At 45.6% G+C, this 15106-nt stretch overlaps 1 protein-coding gene across 1 annotated transcript in view; it reads left to right on the forward strand.

Moving 5' to 3' along the window:
• Positions 1–15106, forward strand: part of LOC143902743 (uncharacterized) — a 36818-nt gene that overhangs the window by 10894 nt on the left and 10818 nt on the right. The window contains exon 2 of the mRNA XM_077415910.1: positions 951–2827. Coding sequence (XP_077272036.1) covers positions 2546–2827 — 282 coding nt within the window. The 5' untranslated portion in view covers positions 951–2545. The remainder of the gene's footprint in view (positions 1–950; positions 2828–15106) is intronic.

A 15106-nucleotide genomic window follows, 5' to 3' on the forward strand; every position in this document is an offset into this window, starting at 1 on the left:
GTACCATTCAATTAAGACTTATTTATCTTTCTGGCACGCGCACTCGTAAAATGTATAAATACAACATAAAGACAATATACAGAGACTTATATAACATTTTTCCATTCTCGTAACTCTTATAAGAAAACGATTTTCTACCCATAGCGGCGCTTAGAACCATCGGGGGGGGGGGACAATGAGATCGTATCCGCGCCGGGAAACGATATATTCGTACGTGACTGCTGTGAAAAGGAGCGTACTTTTCGTTAGACGTATAATAACGCAATTACCAGCGGGGAGGAGATTAAGCGGGAAAAAAGTTACGGGAAAGAAGGAGCCGGTCGGCCGTTATATGCGTGTACGCGCGCGGGCTGACGGAAACGGGATGAAGCGGATGGAATTCGAGAAGCGGAATCCAAGATAATTCTCACTTAATCCCCGAACACAGTCCTTGTGACGAACCATTCGTTACGCTCCGCGAGACGGCGACGAGTATTTTCGTCATGGTATAACTGGCCGCGCGCGCGGATAATCCCATCTCCGATATTGCTTCCATCTTTAATACACTCGAAATCCATCCACTTCGAGACACATTATACGTCGATCGCAGTTCAGCGAAATTTGTCGAACTTGGCTGGACGACTTTCGCCTGTTTTCCAAACTGAATTTTATGGCGATGGAGTCGCGCTCCGTGCTGTATTTATTGCGCTGTCAGTTGTTTTGGTACTCGCGCGATTTCGTAGATTGAAAAGTGATTCTTTGCTATAAAGTAATGAGAAAAAGATAAACAACTTTTAGGTATTTCCGAGCAGGAAAACTCACTTGATTTCAATAATTTTGTGGATTCGATAATTCAGGGCTTCGATGCTGATCGAAATAATAAATTTTACGGAGCGCGATTCGCAAGTCTCGCGCGTAGAGGGGTGAAAGGCGCGGAACGGTAATAAAAAATTGCGTCTGTTGATTCGCAGATATCACACACGAGGAAACGACGGGCAATTGGAAAAGGCGCAGTGTCTTTCGGCCATTGAGGACTCATCTTTGGTCATAAAAGGAGTCTGCTGGATAAACCGTGAAAGTGCCAATATCTCGCGAATAAAAGCACCGTCGGCCATACGCTACGCTATACAGAAACGGATGGGCTGGCGCGCGTCGAACGGTAAAATCGAAGCAAAATTGACGGCGCCACGAAGCATCTCCCCGGAAAAATATGAGGCCGTGTGAGCGCTCGTTCGATCGAGGTGAATTAATTTCCCTTCTGGTCATCGGGTCGCGGCGAAATGATCATGCTGCCGAGATTAATCGTGTCTTTATGAGAACTCGGATCTCACGTTAGTCGCTCGATCAACGAACAACGAGCGGTCCCTCCTCGATCCATGAACGGGTGCGGAAGATTCACCAACGCAAGAAGGCAAGCCGTATCGGGTGAAATTCTCTTCAGGTTGACGCAAAAGGCGAAGACGAAGACAAGCAGATAGTACTGACCTATCTAATTTTGAAATCTTCGCGTCAATCTTCCCGAAATCTCTTGTTTGAAATATTACCCGCTCTAGTCCTAACAAAAGTGGCCCTCCAAATAACGAGAAATCGACGGTGGTCGAAAGCTGGGGCAGATCAACGAAGGGTAAGTCGCGAGTGTCATTCGGCAAATAGTAAGATCCGGGGTGATATAGCACCTTTCGGTGGCAATCCTCTCTATTTGGCTGGCGATTCTTATCGCTCTTTTTTCATTCGAGCCTCAACCATATCGTTCCGCGTCTTCCCACGTCGCGCGACATAAAACTATAACGACTTTTGGGACGCGTTACATCCGTGGTTTACAGGGTGAGGGTGCACGTAGTGCCACCGCGATAGCACGGAATCGTCCGGTATAACATCGTAAAACTCGTGGAAGAGTTCACGTAAGAGCGGCGAAACCGACGACGACGACGACGACGGCGGCGTTCCGAATAGCCGAATAATCTGATAGTCAGGAAAATGCCGGTGAATACCGTCGCCGTTCTCGGACAAAAAAAATCGCAATTTCCATAATTGAAACAGAAGGATGAAACACATTAAATCAAGTTGACTGAAAAATCAGATCGACAAGAGACGGGCAGATAATGATAAATCATATTCCTTTGTGTAACTCTACGATCCTTGTACTCAAAATGAGCGTAACGCGAGAGTGATAAAACGCAGTGCGGGGTGAATCGTAAAGTCCGTGGTCCGGAAAAATTCCGAAGAGACGTTGCACGACGTGTTCGACACGAAGGAATTCAATCACGAAATGGACCGCGCGATATTTGAATACTCGCGTAGATTGTAGCGTCTTGGTAAAGTTCAGTGAATCCTGTATCTCCTGGTAGAGATATTGTGATCGTCGCGCGCGCGGACAGAGTCCATTTCCGGACATCGCCGATACTCCGATACTTCGTCCGATGTCCGTTCGTGCACCGCTCGGAACTTGGACAGGCTGTAAGCAGCTGGAGAGCTTTAGGATCTCTCCTTCGCAAAAGGATCGGGCGAGTTCGCACGTGTAATTTGTCTCGAAAAAACGCTGGAACACGGTGAAAATCCCAAAGATATGGATCACGTGCACGTGAAGTCAAGATCGGCTTCGAAGAGCAACCCGACGAAGATGGCCTGTGAGAAGGCGTCGAGACGCCTTAGGACGATCCTCGTGAGGGCGTCTCGCGTCGGCGTCTCTACGGCAGAAGTCGCCAGGTTACCGGCGGCCAAGAAACTTATCCCGCAAAGAGATCACGGTTGGAAATTAGCGGTGTTTCTCCTGCTCATGTTTGGCGGTGGAGTCATCGTCGCCTTGGTCTGCACCGCCAGGAAAGGATGCTCAAAACTGGAGGATATCGTAAGTCGATTTTTTTATCTCTGCGTATATCTTTATTTTAAGAATATTATACTTAAATTTCGAAATAACGCGTTTAGAAATAGCGGATAGGATGAAATAACGGTGGACGAAAATTTAGTCAAATTTATATAAGAGAGTAACTTTTAATATTACATATATAATATTTTTATACAATACACACACACACACACACACACACACACAAGCTAATTCAGTACATTACTTTATATAGCTATTGCTACATTTAAAGTCATGCACATAATTTGCATGGAAAGCATAATCTTAAATTATCACCAATTTAGAAGTTAAGTTAAACAGACGCATTTCTGTGAATTCGCTCCGACGGCCGCGCATACGTGACTTTCTAAAGAATTTCATGAACTTGAGAGAGCGGTGTGGATGTGAAGTATATGTCGTATGTAACATGCGGTTGACTTGAGTAAAAGTCACACGTCGTACACATTTTCCAATGAAAGGGACGAGGGTGAAGTTTCTCGTGTACTCCGAGAAACTATTTCCGTCAGAAAGAATTTGATGTCACGCTCTGGTCGGACAGAAACTCTCCTTTTTCTCTCTTTCTCTCGCGTCAGATCTTCCCTCGGAAAATATATTTCACCAAAATTCGCCTAAATTTCAGACCACCTGTAGAATAAATCTGTCGTTGCTAGAAATGTACTCTCGTTGGTTTCACTGTTTTATTTTTAAAAAATCAAGAGAAAGAGAGGAAGAGGGAGAAAGAGAGAGTAGAAAGAACGTGCAATGTGATAATGGAAAAATTTTCTAATTCATGTACATATATTTGATTATACATTTTTAAGTGTAAAAGTTTGATACTCTGCACTATTGTGCGATATATTCATTTTTTTTTAACAACCGTTATTGTTGCCACCGTGCCACATACAAAAAGTACAAAAAATTATTTTTTATAACGTTTTCACAACGTTTTAAATTTATTATTTCATGCAATGTAGATACTTTTAGATTCTGTATGTACTTTTGTATTTTGAGTATTTTCTAATTTTAAAATTTCTATAAAAAATATGCAAAATTATTAGGAAAAGAGTCAGCAATATGCTAATTGCACACATTAAAATTTATATCCAATCGCAATAGAGCATAATAATCAACAAGAAATCCGCTTTGCCATACTCTCCGTTTTTCGCTTCCGTTGTCACTCATCCAAGATTTTCAACCATGGATGTTTCTCCGGATGCAGCGCAATCAATTCCTCGCACACCTCCTTCAATCTCGCGAAACAAATAACCGCCGCAGAGCGGAGCGTGCGAAGCACGCGTTATGCACGCGCGAGAGCTATCGAGTAGCGTACGCGCCGGGCGAGAAGGGAGAGACAGCGAGAGTGAAGACACCCCCCGTTATGCGGCGGCGGCGGCAAGGAAGCGAGATCGTGTTAACGATGTTTCACGCGCACAGGGAGGATGGAGGATGGTTGGGTGCGCTGAAATTACAGATCAAGGGGTTTCTAAACAATTACGCTATCGGCGGGAGGTCAAACCTGGAGTAGCGTGACGTTAGAGGCTACGGCTTGCAGAAACCGAGGCTTGTGGCCTGCGGCTGGTTTTGCGAACGATGGCCGAGGCTACCAGGAAGTGCTCTCTCACCGGCGGCGGGCGGCTAATGGGCAGAGCGGTGGGTTACGTCGACCGGGCGGTGGAGGAAACGCACCACGCTCCTTTCTCTGATATTCCCCCCGGGAAACAGGCGCGCCGCTCCATTGTACCCCCAAGCAAAGCGGCACGGACATAGACGCGCATAGGATTGGCGGCTATTCATCCCTCGCGCGTGCACCCTGCTGCTATTACATCGAACGCAGCAACCGCAACGCAGAAAGTTCGCCTTTGAGTCACCCGCCGGGATTGACAGCGATTTTAATTGACGTGACCGAGCCGCGATTATCGCCCGCCGGTTGATTGGCGGTCAGAAACGTCTCTCGAGCTCTCGCGAAACTAGTGTTGCCTTATGGCCGAGAGGGTAAAAGGGAGAGAGAGAGAGAGAGAGAGAGAGAGAGAGAGAGAGAGAGAGAGAGAGAGAGAGAGAGAGAGAGAGAGAGAGAGAGAGAAAGAGAGCATGGTCCCTCGTGCGTTGCTTAGTGGATGTTAAGTGAAATACTCGAGAGGGTCATTGCCATGGGTCCGTTGGAAAATCACGAATTCTCTTTGATGCCACCGTCAATTGGTTGCGAATTGGTTATGCAATGTTTGCTAATGAGAATCCCTGGAACGATGTCGTCAGGTGCATCATGTACCATCGTATGACGCACCTGACGAAACATAGAAGCGACAGTATGTTTACTGTTTGTAAGCTATTTTATGTAGTCTTGTTATAAACAAACAAGGTATTCGTTGAAAAAAGAACACATTTTACAGTATTATTACACAACGATTGTAAATTAACTGCAAGAAGAATACTATCTAATAGAAATATATCAAAGCCTTATCAATATTGCACAAATATTACATTCAGGGATTTTCAAAATAATAATACAAATTTTATCTTTGTCTATTGTCAGAGGTATTTTGTCGAGAATTCTTTTCACAGTATGATTTTGCGAAACGTTCTTAACTCTTTTAATTACCTTGTTCCTACGATTCGCGAAAATCATTTATTCACGTCGACACACGACGTGTTAGCGTAGTCCTTCGACTTGCTTCGATGTTGCTTTATTGGTCTAGTTCGATACGCGGGTGGTTCTATACCAACGATGGATCAGAATGGAGAACACGGATTCTCTTTGATGTCGCCGTGGTTGGTAGTTGCTTGCATCGTTGCTTATGTAAAGCTTGTTAACACTATCTTACCTAACCAGAACTGGGTACCGTCGATTACATGAAAACAATTACGGCGAAAGCCAAAAGGAATATTTCATGCAACCACCGTTGACGAATAGGACGGAAACGTGATGGAAATAGTAAAATATATGTAATATTAAAAAGGAAACCACATTTCTCTTCGTACGACACAAACATTTTATTTCACACTAAACACCTTAACGATGGAACGTACATTTTATCCTATTATCCTTGGACACTTTTACAATTAGATATACCGTCTCTTTCTCGCCAAGTTTCAAGAGCGCCTCTCGACGTTAAATTACATCGCAATCGCGGACGAAAATGTTGGCGTCCGTCAAGATAAAATCCGTTGGCGCGACGGCTTTATGCGTTGAAAAAGGCGACCGGCGCTGAATACCGTCGCGTCACTGTTTATCCGAGGCGGCAAGCCGCGACGTGCAAAATCTACGGCAACATCGTCAAATCCCATCACGGACGGGATTGCGAATTTCGCCGTCGGCCTCCACCGCCGCTGGTTGCCACCGCGGCTACACTCTATTTACCGCTGGGACACGTCAACCTGCGATTACCATCTTGCGAAACGCGTTCCTGCCGTGGTCGCGGCGGACCCTCAAAGCGCGTATCGGACATTCATGCGTCCGTCCAAACGCACCCGAGTCCGGTTGCACGCAATATGCGACCAGGAGGGCAGCACGTAAGTAAGATGCGTGACATCAGCCACCTGTGCGACGGGGATACGCGCGTACGCGGCGCGTATAGATTTACGTTATCGACGAGCACATGTTCGCTGATCGACCAGGGGAATTCGAATTCCATTTACATTCTTAATGCTGCGGCAACTAAAAAAAAATCATTCGCTGGGGAACACATCCGCTTTCCGAATGAGGCCGTATCTGACAGCACGGCGAAACCGGCAGGAATAATGTTTACTCGACGGGACGAGATTGACTACTGCCGCCGAATACCGAGCATTTTTACGAGTAGGTAAAATTTACAAATTCTGTTAGAGTAGCGCGGATAAACGATAGCAACCGTTATAGGATTACGTCGATAGGATACGCCATGTTTATCCAATAAAATCAGCTCGGTCTCGAATATAGAAAGTCCTTTTGCAACGAATTCACAAGGCAAAAGCGACGGTAGAGAAGCAATGGTGAAATATTGTCGATGTAGCACTCCTTTGATAAATTAACGTTAAAATTTCGTTTGTCTTTGAATTGTGTCGCTACTGCAAACAGAAACGTTCACTGTCTGATACTAGGATTCGTGTGATTATTCGAATCATTTTTGGATTCTGAATTCACGTTACTGAACTTTATTATTTTATGTCACAGTAATATGAGAGTAAATCGTATTTTCTACGTATTTTTTTAGCCTATATATATATATATATTCAATGATTCGGGGATTTTCCTTCACGAGGAGCATCTTTCCAATTTCCGAGTGGTATATTTGAGCAGGCGTTTTACCCGGCCACGTCATTATACGAGCGCACGAATCGGGCATTCATAATTCCGCCCGTTGCTCATCGCCGGCGGCGCGGCGGGCAGTAGCGGCGAATACATATTTGTTCGGAATAGCACGCACCGGCGCACGTGTGCGACGGCTACCCACGTGTCAGTGAGCGGGACACGTCGGGGACGCGAGACAGTTGCTATCTACGCCGACGTGCCACGCACGCGAACCGACTGGAGGCCGTTATTCGCGGACAGGTTCACGCAGGCCAGCATAATTCCGGGATAACTCGGGACAGCTGCGTATGATGCTCGTCGGCCGTATCAGGGGTACACTATATCTCCATCGCTTCGCGTCGTATTGAGTGTCGCGTCCCCTTTCCCTAACTCCTCTCCCGGTTTGCGATTAATTAATGCGTTAATTTATCAGCTTTCGTTCTACGTTTGGGTGAAAGGCCGGCGCCGGCGCCCGGCGCGCTTCGCGGAGCGTGCAACAAGGGTAAACAGGATGTAAACCGAACACTGATCGATATTGACTCGTGTCATCCAGGTCCTGTTTGCCGCTTGTTTGCTCCTGTGGAGTATCCCGCTATAGATACGTCAATGAACTGTAATTTTTCTAGACGATTTTAAAATACCCTGGGCATATCCTCGATGCTTTTTCTTATTTCATAAATGAAACATAGAGCGATATATTATCGATAAAAGTTCTGCTTTTTGTGCTTTTTCGTGATACAGTCGATACCTCGGATTAAACGCGAGACATCCTAAGACATTTTGCCCCGCGCAAAAGAAGGGTCGTTATTTCTGTGATATGGATGAGATACGTCGAGATATGGATGAAACCAATGACGTTGACGGAACGATGTTTTTCGTCTCTTGTAAGAAAAATGAGCGCAAATGGTAGGTTGCCGTCGAATGTCGATCCGATTACCGCACGAACGACGAATGAGTGTCACCGGCCATTAACGAGGCCTCGAATTTCAAATCCCGTTTCCGTGATTACCGCGGCGGAAACGGAGATGGAGACGAGGGAGAGAGGAGGTAGAGGTAGAGGTATTGAAGGGAATGCACGAATCTGCGGCAGCTGGCGGGCGTTTTAGATCAGATCCCTTTCCAGAAAGTCGGCTTCCGAATGTCAATTTCGGCCGCCGATGCTGAATTCCCTACATTTACGGCTACGTGCCGTCCTGACTTACATCGATAGCCACCGTGAGGGAATTTCCCGGATTTTCCATTTGAGCATTCTCTCTTTTCCCGCGATCATCCCGACAGTCAACTCGACGAAAGGGCCGGGGTTCCATTCGTCGTTGAAAAGATATTTCTCTTATTTTTTTTATCGTGTTATCGAACGCATCTGGATTGCTTAAGATTTTGTCGAACTACAATAGAGTAAAAGTTTATTTTCACTCCATATATCATTATCTATGTACAATTAATATTTTTCAACAAAAAAAGTGATTTATCAATTCTACGCTGACAATATATGAAATATTACTTTCACAAATCTCGCTATTGTTTCCATAACAATATTACACGAACATTTCACCGTATATCATACTTTCGGAAAACAAGTTCTCCTTTAAATCACCTATTTTACTTTCAACATGATCGAGTGCAAATGCCTTGCGTTTGTATCAGCAAGGACATACGAGCGGCAGGGTGACATCAGTGGCTGTTGTCGGTATATTTCGAAAACGCGTTGTCGCTCGTTCGATGTAAAATACGCGAGGGGGATAGCGGGGGGGGAAGGAGGACGGAGGGTGGACGGACGAGAAAGCTGGAGAGTGGAGAGAGCCGTGGTGAGAGATTCGAAGGGCTGGTGGATAGATAGGCGCCGGAGCGTAACTCGATATAGCTGCCAGCAAGCTGCCGGTATCGCGTCCCCCTTTTCCCACCTTCCGTTTCCTCCGCTATTCCCATCCCCTGGCGCGCCACCCTCGCTGGCCCGTCAACTCTCTCTCGTTCGTTCGCTACGGATGCAGGGTTACCCAGGAATATTCTCCACGTAAATGCAGCATCGATGTTTTCTCAGCGACGAGGCCTCTCGATGGCATCCTCTGCATGCCCGGTTCCTTCCCACCTCTGCCCTCTATCCCCCGTGTCCCGCGTTTTCCGCATATCGCGCTCCTCCTTTCACGCGCCTTCAGCGTTTTATTCCGCGATCTTGGAATACTGCAGCTGTTACACTGTCGCTGGCACTGATAGGAGCCAACTGCTCGATATTCCTCGGAGAGACGGTCTTGGTGCATCGACCTTGAGCTTAGACGGAGGCGGGCACCGAGGGTCTGTCCGATTCGAGACCGATGTCAGCAGGAAAACTAGAAGGAAAGAGATCCCTTTTCCCGGCCGACTTGATAACGCGAGGTCGATGTTTGTGCATTTTAACTTCGATTTTTATTCCGCGCGCATGAAGGCGTCCGAAACGCTTCCGAGATGAGAAGTGGTTCGATGCGTGCTATGTTCCTAGCTGTATAGCTTGAAATTTCTATCGGAACAATTCTCATTTTATCTAGATTCCAAGAATAAAATTTAGGTGCGAGAAGAAAGCATTTGTGTCAATTTCTCAGTGTGTCGTAATTTTCGACAGAATCGTACATTAAAATTCGATAAAACAAATAAAAGATTGCGTAACGTCTTCCGAGAAACGTACGAGAATGCTGAGTCAGAGCACGTACGTGATCCTAACTTCACGATGTTATAATGATCGGCGAGGCAAGCGTCAAAGTTGGAATTCGATTCGACAACGGTAGCATTAAACTTAAAGCCTGTGCAAGTTCGACATTCGAATCGGAACAGATCGCATCTCGGTAACATTAATATGTAAGACGTAAGAGCCAATTAGCGGGCGGTTCGGTTCATAGCGGTAGTTCTTACTTTCCCCCCGTCGTAACGGCGGCTTTGACGCGATTCGCGTTCACCCAAAGTTTCCGAGACGGCTTTGTCCCGTCGTTTGCGCGAGCAGAACTCGAGAACTCCATTAGCCCCGCGTCGCGCCACGTGCATTCCCGAAAACGGAAGCCACCCCATTGACCGAGATCCTTCAGGAAACTCCTCGAGAATGCGCCTTGCGGGAAATGGCCTTGAACTTGATTAGATTCTAGTATAGCCCAAGATTTTCTTTTTTCACTTTCCACGCTCCGGGAGACGGATTTACTATTGAATTGTCAAACGAATTCTTCGCGTTTAATGCGAATTCACGCGTTCAACATTTTTATCATAATAGAGTCATAAATCTGAATGAGCAATTGCATTCATTTTTACTAATAAAAGGGATTACCCGCGATGTCACAATCCTGCAGAGATTTTAGCGCAATGTCGACACTCAAACTATACCTTTTGTTCAATTGTCCACGTACAAGGCATGGGGAACAATTGCGACACGAAGTGTTCGATGCGCGACGAAATATCCAGCGCGCGTGCCGCTCGTTGGACGCCGCGCTGGATGCACCGCCACGCCGACGACGACGTCACGATACATTTCGATACGACGGTTTATAATAAATTCCGGCGGCAAACGCGTTGCGCGCGATATTTAGACGCGCCTACGTTGTGCGTCATCCTCGGCCCAATATTGCGACCATCCCGCATTCTAGACACGTACCAACGAAATTACGAAATTTGCAAACAGACGAGATGCAGCGGCACGGGTGCAACGGCTGGGCATGTTTTCCAGCATCCGTCAGCTTTCGCGCATCGGCGCGGCGCGATGTCCTTTCCGTATCCCAGAAATCGAAGTGACCTCGATTAGACGACGGAAACCTACGTCGAAAACACCGCGGCGAATTAACCGTGTGTTCTCCGCGAAAGTCTCGTCGATCTCTCTCGATCTTCGCCGAATTTCCTTGCCCCGGGCTGCTGTAGAAAATATACCGCTCGAGATGAAGTTAGTATCGACCCGGGCTCGACTAATTACTTTGATACGCGTTTGACCGTGTTCGACCACACCCTACCGTGCGACTATCGTTACGTGAAAATCGCGTGTTATTTACGCTCTCTTAGAGTAATATCCCAAATAACATTGTATGTGTATAGTGGTAACATAGTTTCTGTTCATCGTGATAACAGCTTCATTTTCTACGTCAAGATAGGAATGCTTAAATATAACGTCGGTTGACGAGCAGTGCCGCACGTTACGAGAGCTTTAACATTTCGGATTTTCAATCATTCGTATAATCGCTTTTTCATTAAAGGACGACAAATATTAATTTATCTCCCTTTTTATTTATAATTTTATTTTAATGTCAACATATTAAATGTATAATTAACTTTCGTGATTGACGCACGCTACTTGCCCAAGGTAAGGGGGGGGGGAGGACGTATCAGGTGTGCGGCATTCTCGTCAGCGACGTTCATCGCTTTGTAAAACACTGGTGTCTCATTAAAATCGCATTCCAGCCCGAATTTGTAATGCAGCGGATTTCTGTTCTGGCACCTCGGATTTAAGTGGATACGATTGAAGTTGGACGGCCGACGCTAGCTCGCGAAAATTGCACGCCTCGACACGTGCGACAAGAAATCTGTTGATCCGCGTGGCACATCCATTCGTTAATTGCCGCCGCGCAAGAAACTCCTCGTTAAGCGTGCCTTCGCTCTCGTAAAAATTCCGCGCGAATTATCGCCGATCGTTACCGCTTGCTAATCTCGTTATTGCCGATTTGTCAAATCGCAATCGAGCGAGATTCGATGCGCGCAAGCTAATTGCGAAGTGCTCGAACATTGATTACAATTCGCAACAGCATGCACAATGAATTTTACATTTACATTTTGAAATTTTATTATATTGAAAAATGAATGAGATATATATTGGAGATAAATACAAAAAGATCTATCGTTTAATAGCACTGGGATGTGACGATCGGCGTTTAAAGATCACATAAAACTGTAGTTGCACAGCTATCATGCCTTTAATGTCCTCGGCTAGGACCGAGGATGCCCTTTGCGAGCGTAAACGATAAAATGACGAGATTGGGGCCATGCGGACAATTTCGTTCTCGCCTGACGAGTGTTTCAAACGGCAGCAACAAAACCTACCCCGGCGTTCCTGGCAACGATTCTCTACCCCGACGATGACTGCAGCAGTATTGGGAGACGACGAGAGAGGGAGAGGGCAATCGGGTCCGCGCTTCCGGTGGGGTGCGAGTGCTGACATAGAGGGCCGTGCACGTATTGCAAAATAACCAGGCATATGGGCAGACCGAAAGAAATATAGTCAGAAAAGAGAGGCACCGCCTACCTTCGCGCACGTGCTACTCCCGCCTAAATCTAATTCCGTAATTCTTGAACACGTGAGGTTTCAATTTGCTTTATCACGCAACCGAACATCTGATGGGGTGGTTCAGCATTTTTTCTTGGCAAACGAAAGTATTGCCGGATCACCGCTCCATTCTTTCGATTTTTCGATCAATTTAGAGACTGATCGACCCTTTCAAAACCGATATACTTTCTCCCAATGGACGAACCGATGAATGCTCTCATCCATTCTTGATTTGAACGCACGAAAATCGAGAAACGAATATCGCGCGAGCCGGGCCTACGCGTCGTGAATGTCTGTTGTTTGCACGGAATACGACAGCCGATCGGCGAAATTGCGATGGACTGTGAAACTAGTTCAACAAAGTGTAATTACGAGTGCGACATCGCCCCTTCCGTTTTCTCCTCCTCCGCGTTTGTCCCTCACACAAACGCGAGGGTAATGTTTGTTTCGGCGTGTGTAATCGGCCGAAAATTCGCGGCACGTCGATATACAATATATCGAAACGTGAGTACGCTCATAAAGGTGTTATATGCTACGCGACCGATAATTCGGCAGATCTAGGACGAAATGTCGGAGGCGAGGCGACGAACTTATCCACATAAACTTTGAAACGCGCGATTTAGTATGCATGGAAATTGGCACGTGAATTTATACTGAAGTTGCGTTTGGTAGATTACCGCGATAGTTGAAAGCGTTAATTGGATATACAGCGTTTGATTTCCATTAAATATTCTTGCTCATGCCTCTCACTAAAAATTAACCTGTAATTAATTTAATTACATGCGTTGATTATTGCATTTAATCTGACGTGAAGATACGTTTAGTCCTCGTTACGTCAAATTTCCTAATTAGAATTAAAATTAGCAATTAAAATTTGGATGTCGAAACTGTTTTTATGGAAATCTTCATAGGAGCAAGGCCGGTAATTTGTTAGACACAATTATTATATACGATACAGTTTATATTAAATAATTTTTATTAACATCGATATATAAAGAGAAAAATAGAATGATACAGAAATATAATAAGATCCGAAACGTTATGAATTTTGTCACCGTACATCTTCAAGAAGACCGATATCGATAAGGGATTAAATCAGACTAAAAATAATACAAAGAAAGTAGCGAACTCGGCTCGAAGCGCTGCGGGCGATGCTTGGAAGTAAATGGCAACCTTAGGTAATAACTTGAAGACGCCCACGTGGATGCCCGGCACGATCGGGAAATACGACACGAAGGGTTGCAGCCGCAGAGTCAGTGTCCGCTCGGAGGAAACGTGTCCTGGGGTTGCAGAGAGAGAGGGAGAAGGAGAGAGAAAGAGAAAGAGAGTCCCCGTTGAGAGGAATGGTGGTTATGGCAACAATCCATGGCTATACAAAGACAAAGAAAGGGCTGTATCAGAGAAAGAGAGAGAGAGAGAGAGAGAGAGAGAGAGAGAGAGAGAGAGAGAGAGAGAGAGAGAGAGAGAGAGAGAGAGAGAGAACGAGAGAGGGAGGGAAGAGCAGAGGGTAGAGCGCGAAATAGACAATGCTGCGGGGTAAGAATCAGCCGACGGAAATATTTTAGCACCCCGGGGCGAGTCCCTTGATGACAATTCCAGCGCGCGACCAATGCCGGCAATGGCGCGGCTTTTTTGCACGTCGTCGCCGCGTTCCACGCACGCCTTTAGCCAGAAGCGAAATTACGTTCCGTGTGCCTCGTGTGCCTTGATACCCCACGGACGCTTCGCTGAAGCTGTTGCTTTGAATGCTTTGATCACCGATCTTCAAGGGAGAGACATCACGTTGCCGCGCGCGGTAGCATTTCGTGCACGTGAGGCGAAACGTCGTAAAAGGCTTGTTAGATCGAAACGCATTACCTTTCGCCCTTTCGTGGATCATATTTTATCGGTTTGCGCGACTTGGCTAATGCAGCATGAGACTTCGTAGAATGCTTCGTAGAATGTAAAAATATCTTCTTTTTTTTTTACGGAATGCAAAACAAATATTAAAATTATTTTTGAAACAATGTTTTAAATCTTGCGACGCGTAACATTTTATTGTTAGATTTACTTACTCGATTATTTATAAATTTTTATAATGAAAGAAGATAGCGTGTACATTTTACAATTAAAAAATTTTGTTTTTATATTGTGATTTATAATCCGGGGAAATCCTGTTTCTATTTCAATATATCTAAATCTAATCGATTTTAAGTGATAGTTCGCAAGTCCATTATGGTGGTCATATAAATAAGTAATTAGGATTGCGAGTGTTTCCCCGCAAGCATTATAACATGAATGTTTGATAGTAGCGAAACCGAAACGCAGATTGCGCGTGCAATTTATTTCAATTATGCGTTCGACATTCGGGGATGGGAGAGGCCAGGGTTTGTAGGCGCACGAGGATGGGCGGCATCGATGCGAGGTCGCGTATAGTTGGTAAACTCGCGCCGGTGGTGAACACCATGGCACAAAGGCTCTCGCAACACACAATGTCGTTTACTCGAGAGCCCCGATCAAAGCGTCCGAGCGGTCAGTCCAAAGATATCGAAGCACGCGTCACGAAGCATAACACAGGAATTCTGCTTCCGGGATCGGTGAGCTAGTTTATTATTAAATCTTTTTTGCGATGTTCCCTCTACAACGCCTAGATTATGTACTTTTCTTTTTACGAACTCCGCCCATGTGGAACTACATTATGTAGCGCTCTCGCATATATTAATTATTTTTTTTATCGTCGTGTACCGTCGATGTTATAACACGCACAATTCTGCATTTT

The sequence above is a fragment of the Temnothorax americanus genome, unplaced genomic scaffold, assembly GCF_048541705.1.
Source record: "Temnothorax americanus isolate GAGA-0224 unplaced genomic scaffold, ASM4854170v1 Scaffold4, whole genome shotgun sequence".
In the NCBI taxonomy this organism is placed as follows: domain Eukaryota; kingdom Metazoa; phylum Arthropoda; class Insecta; order Hymenoptera; family Formicidae; genus Temnothorax; species Temnothorax americanus.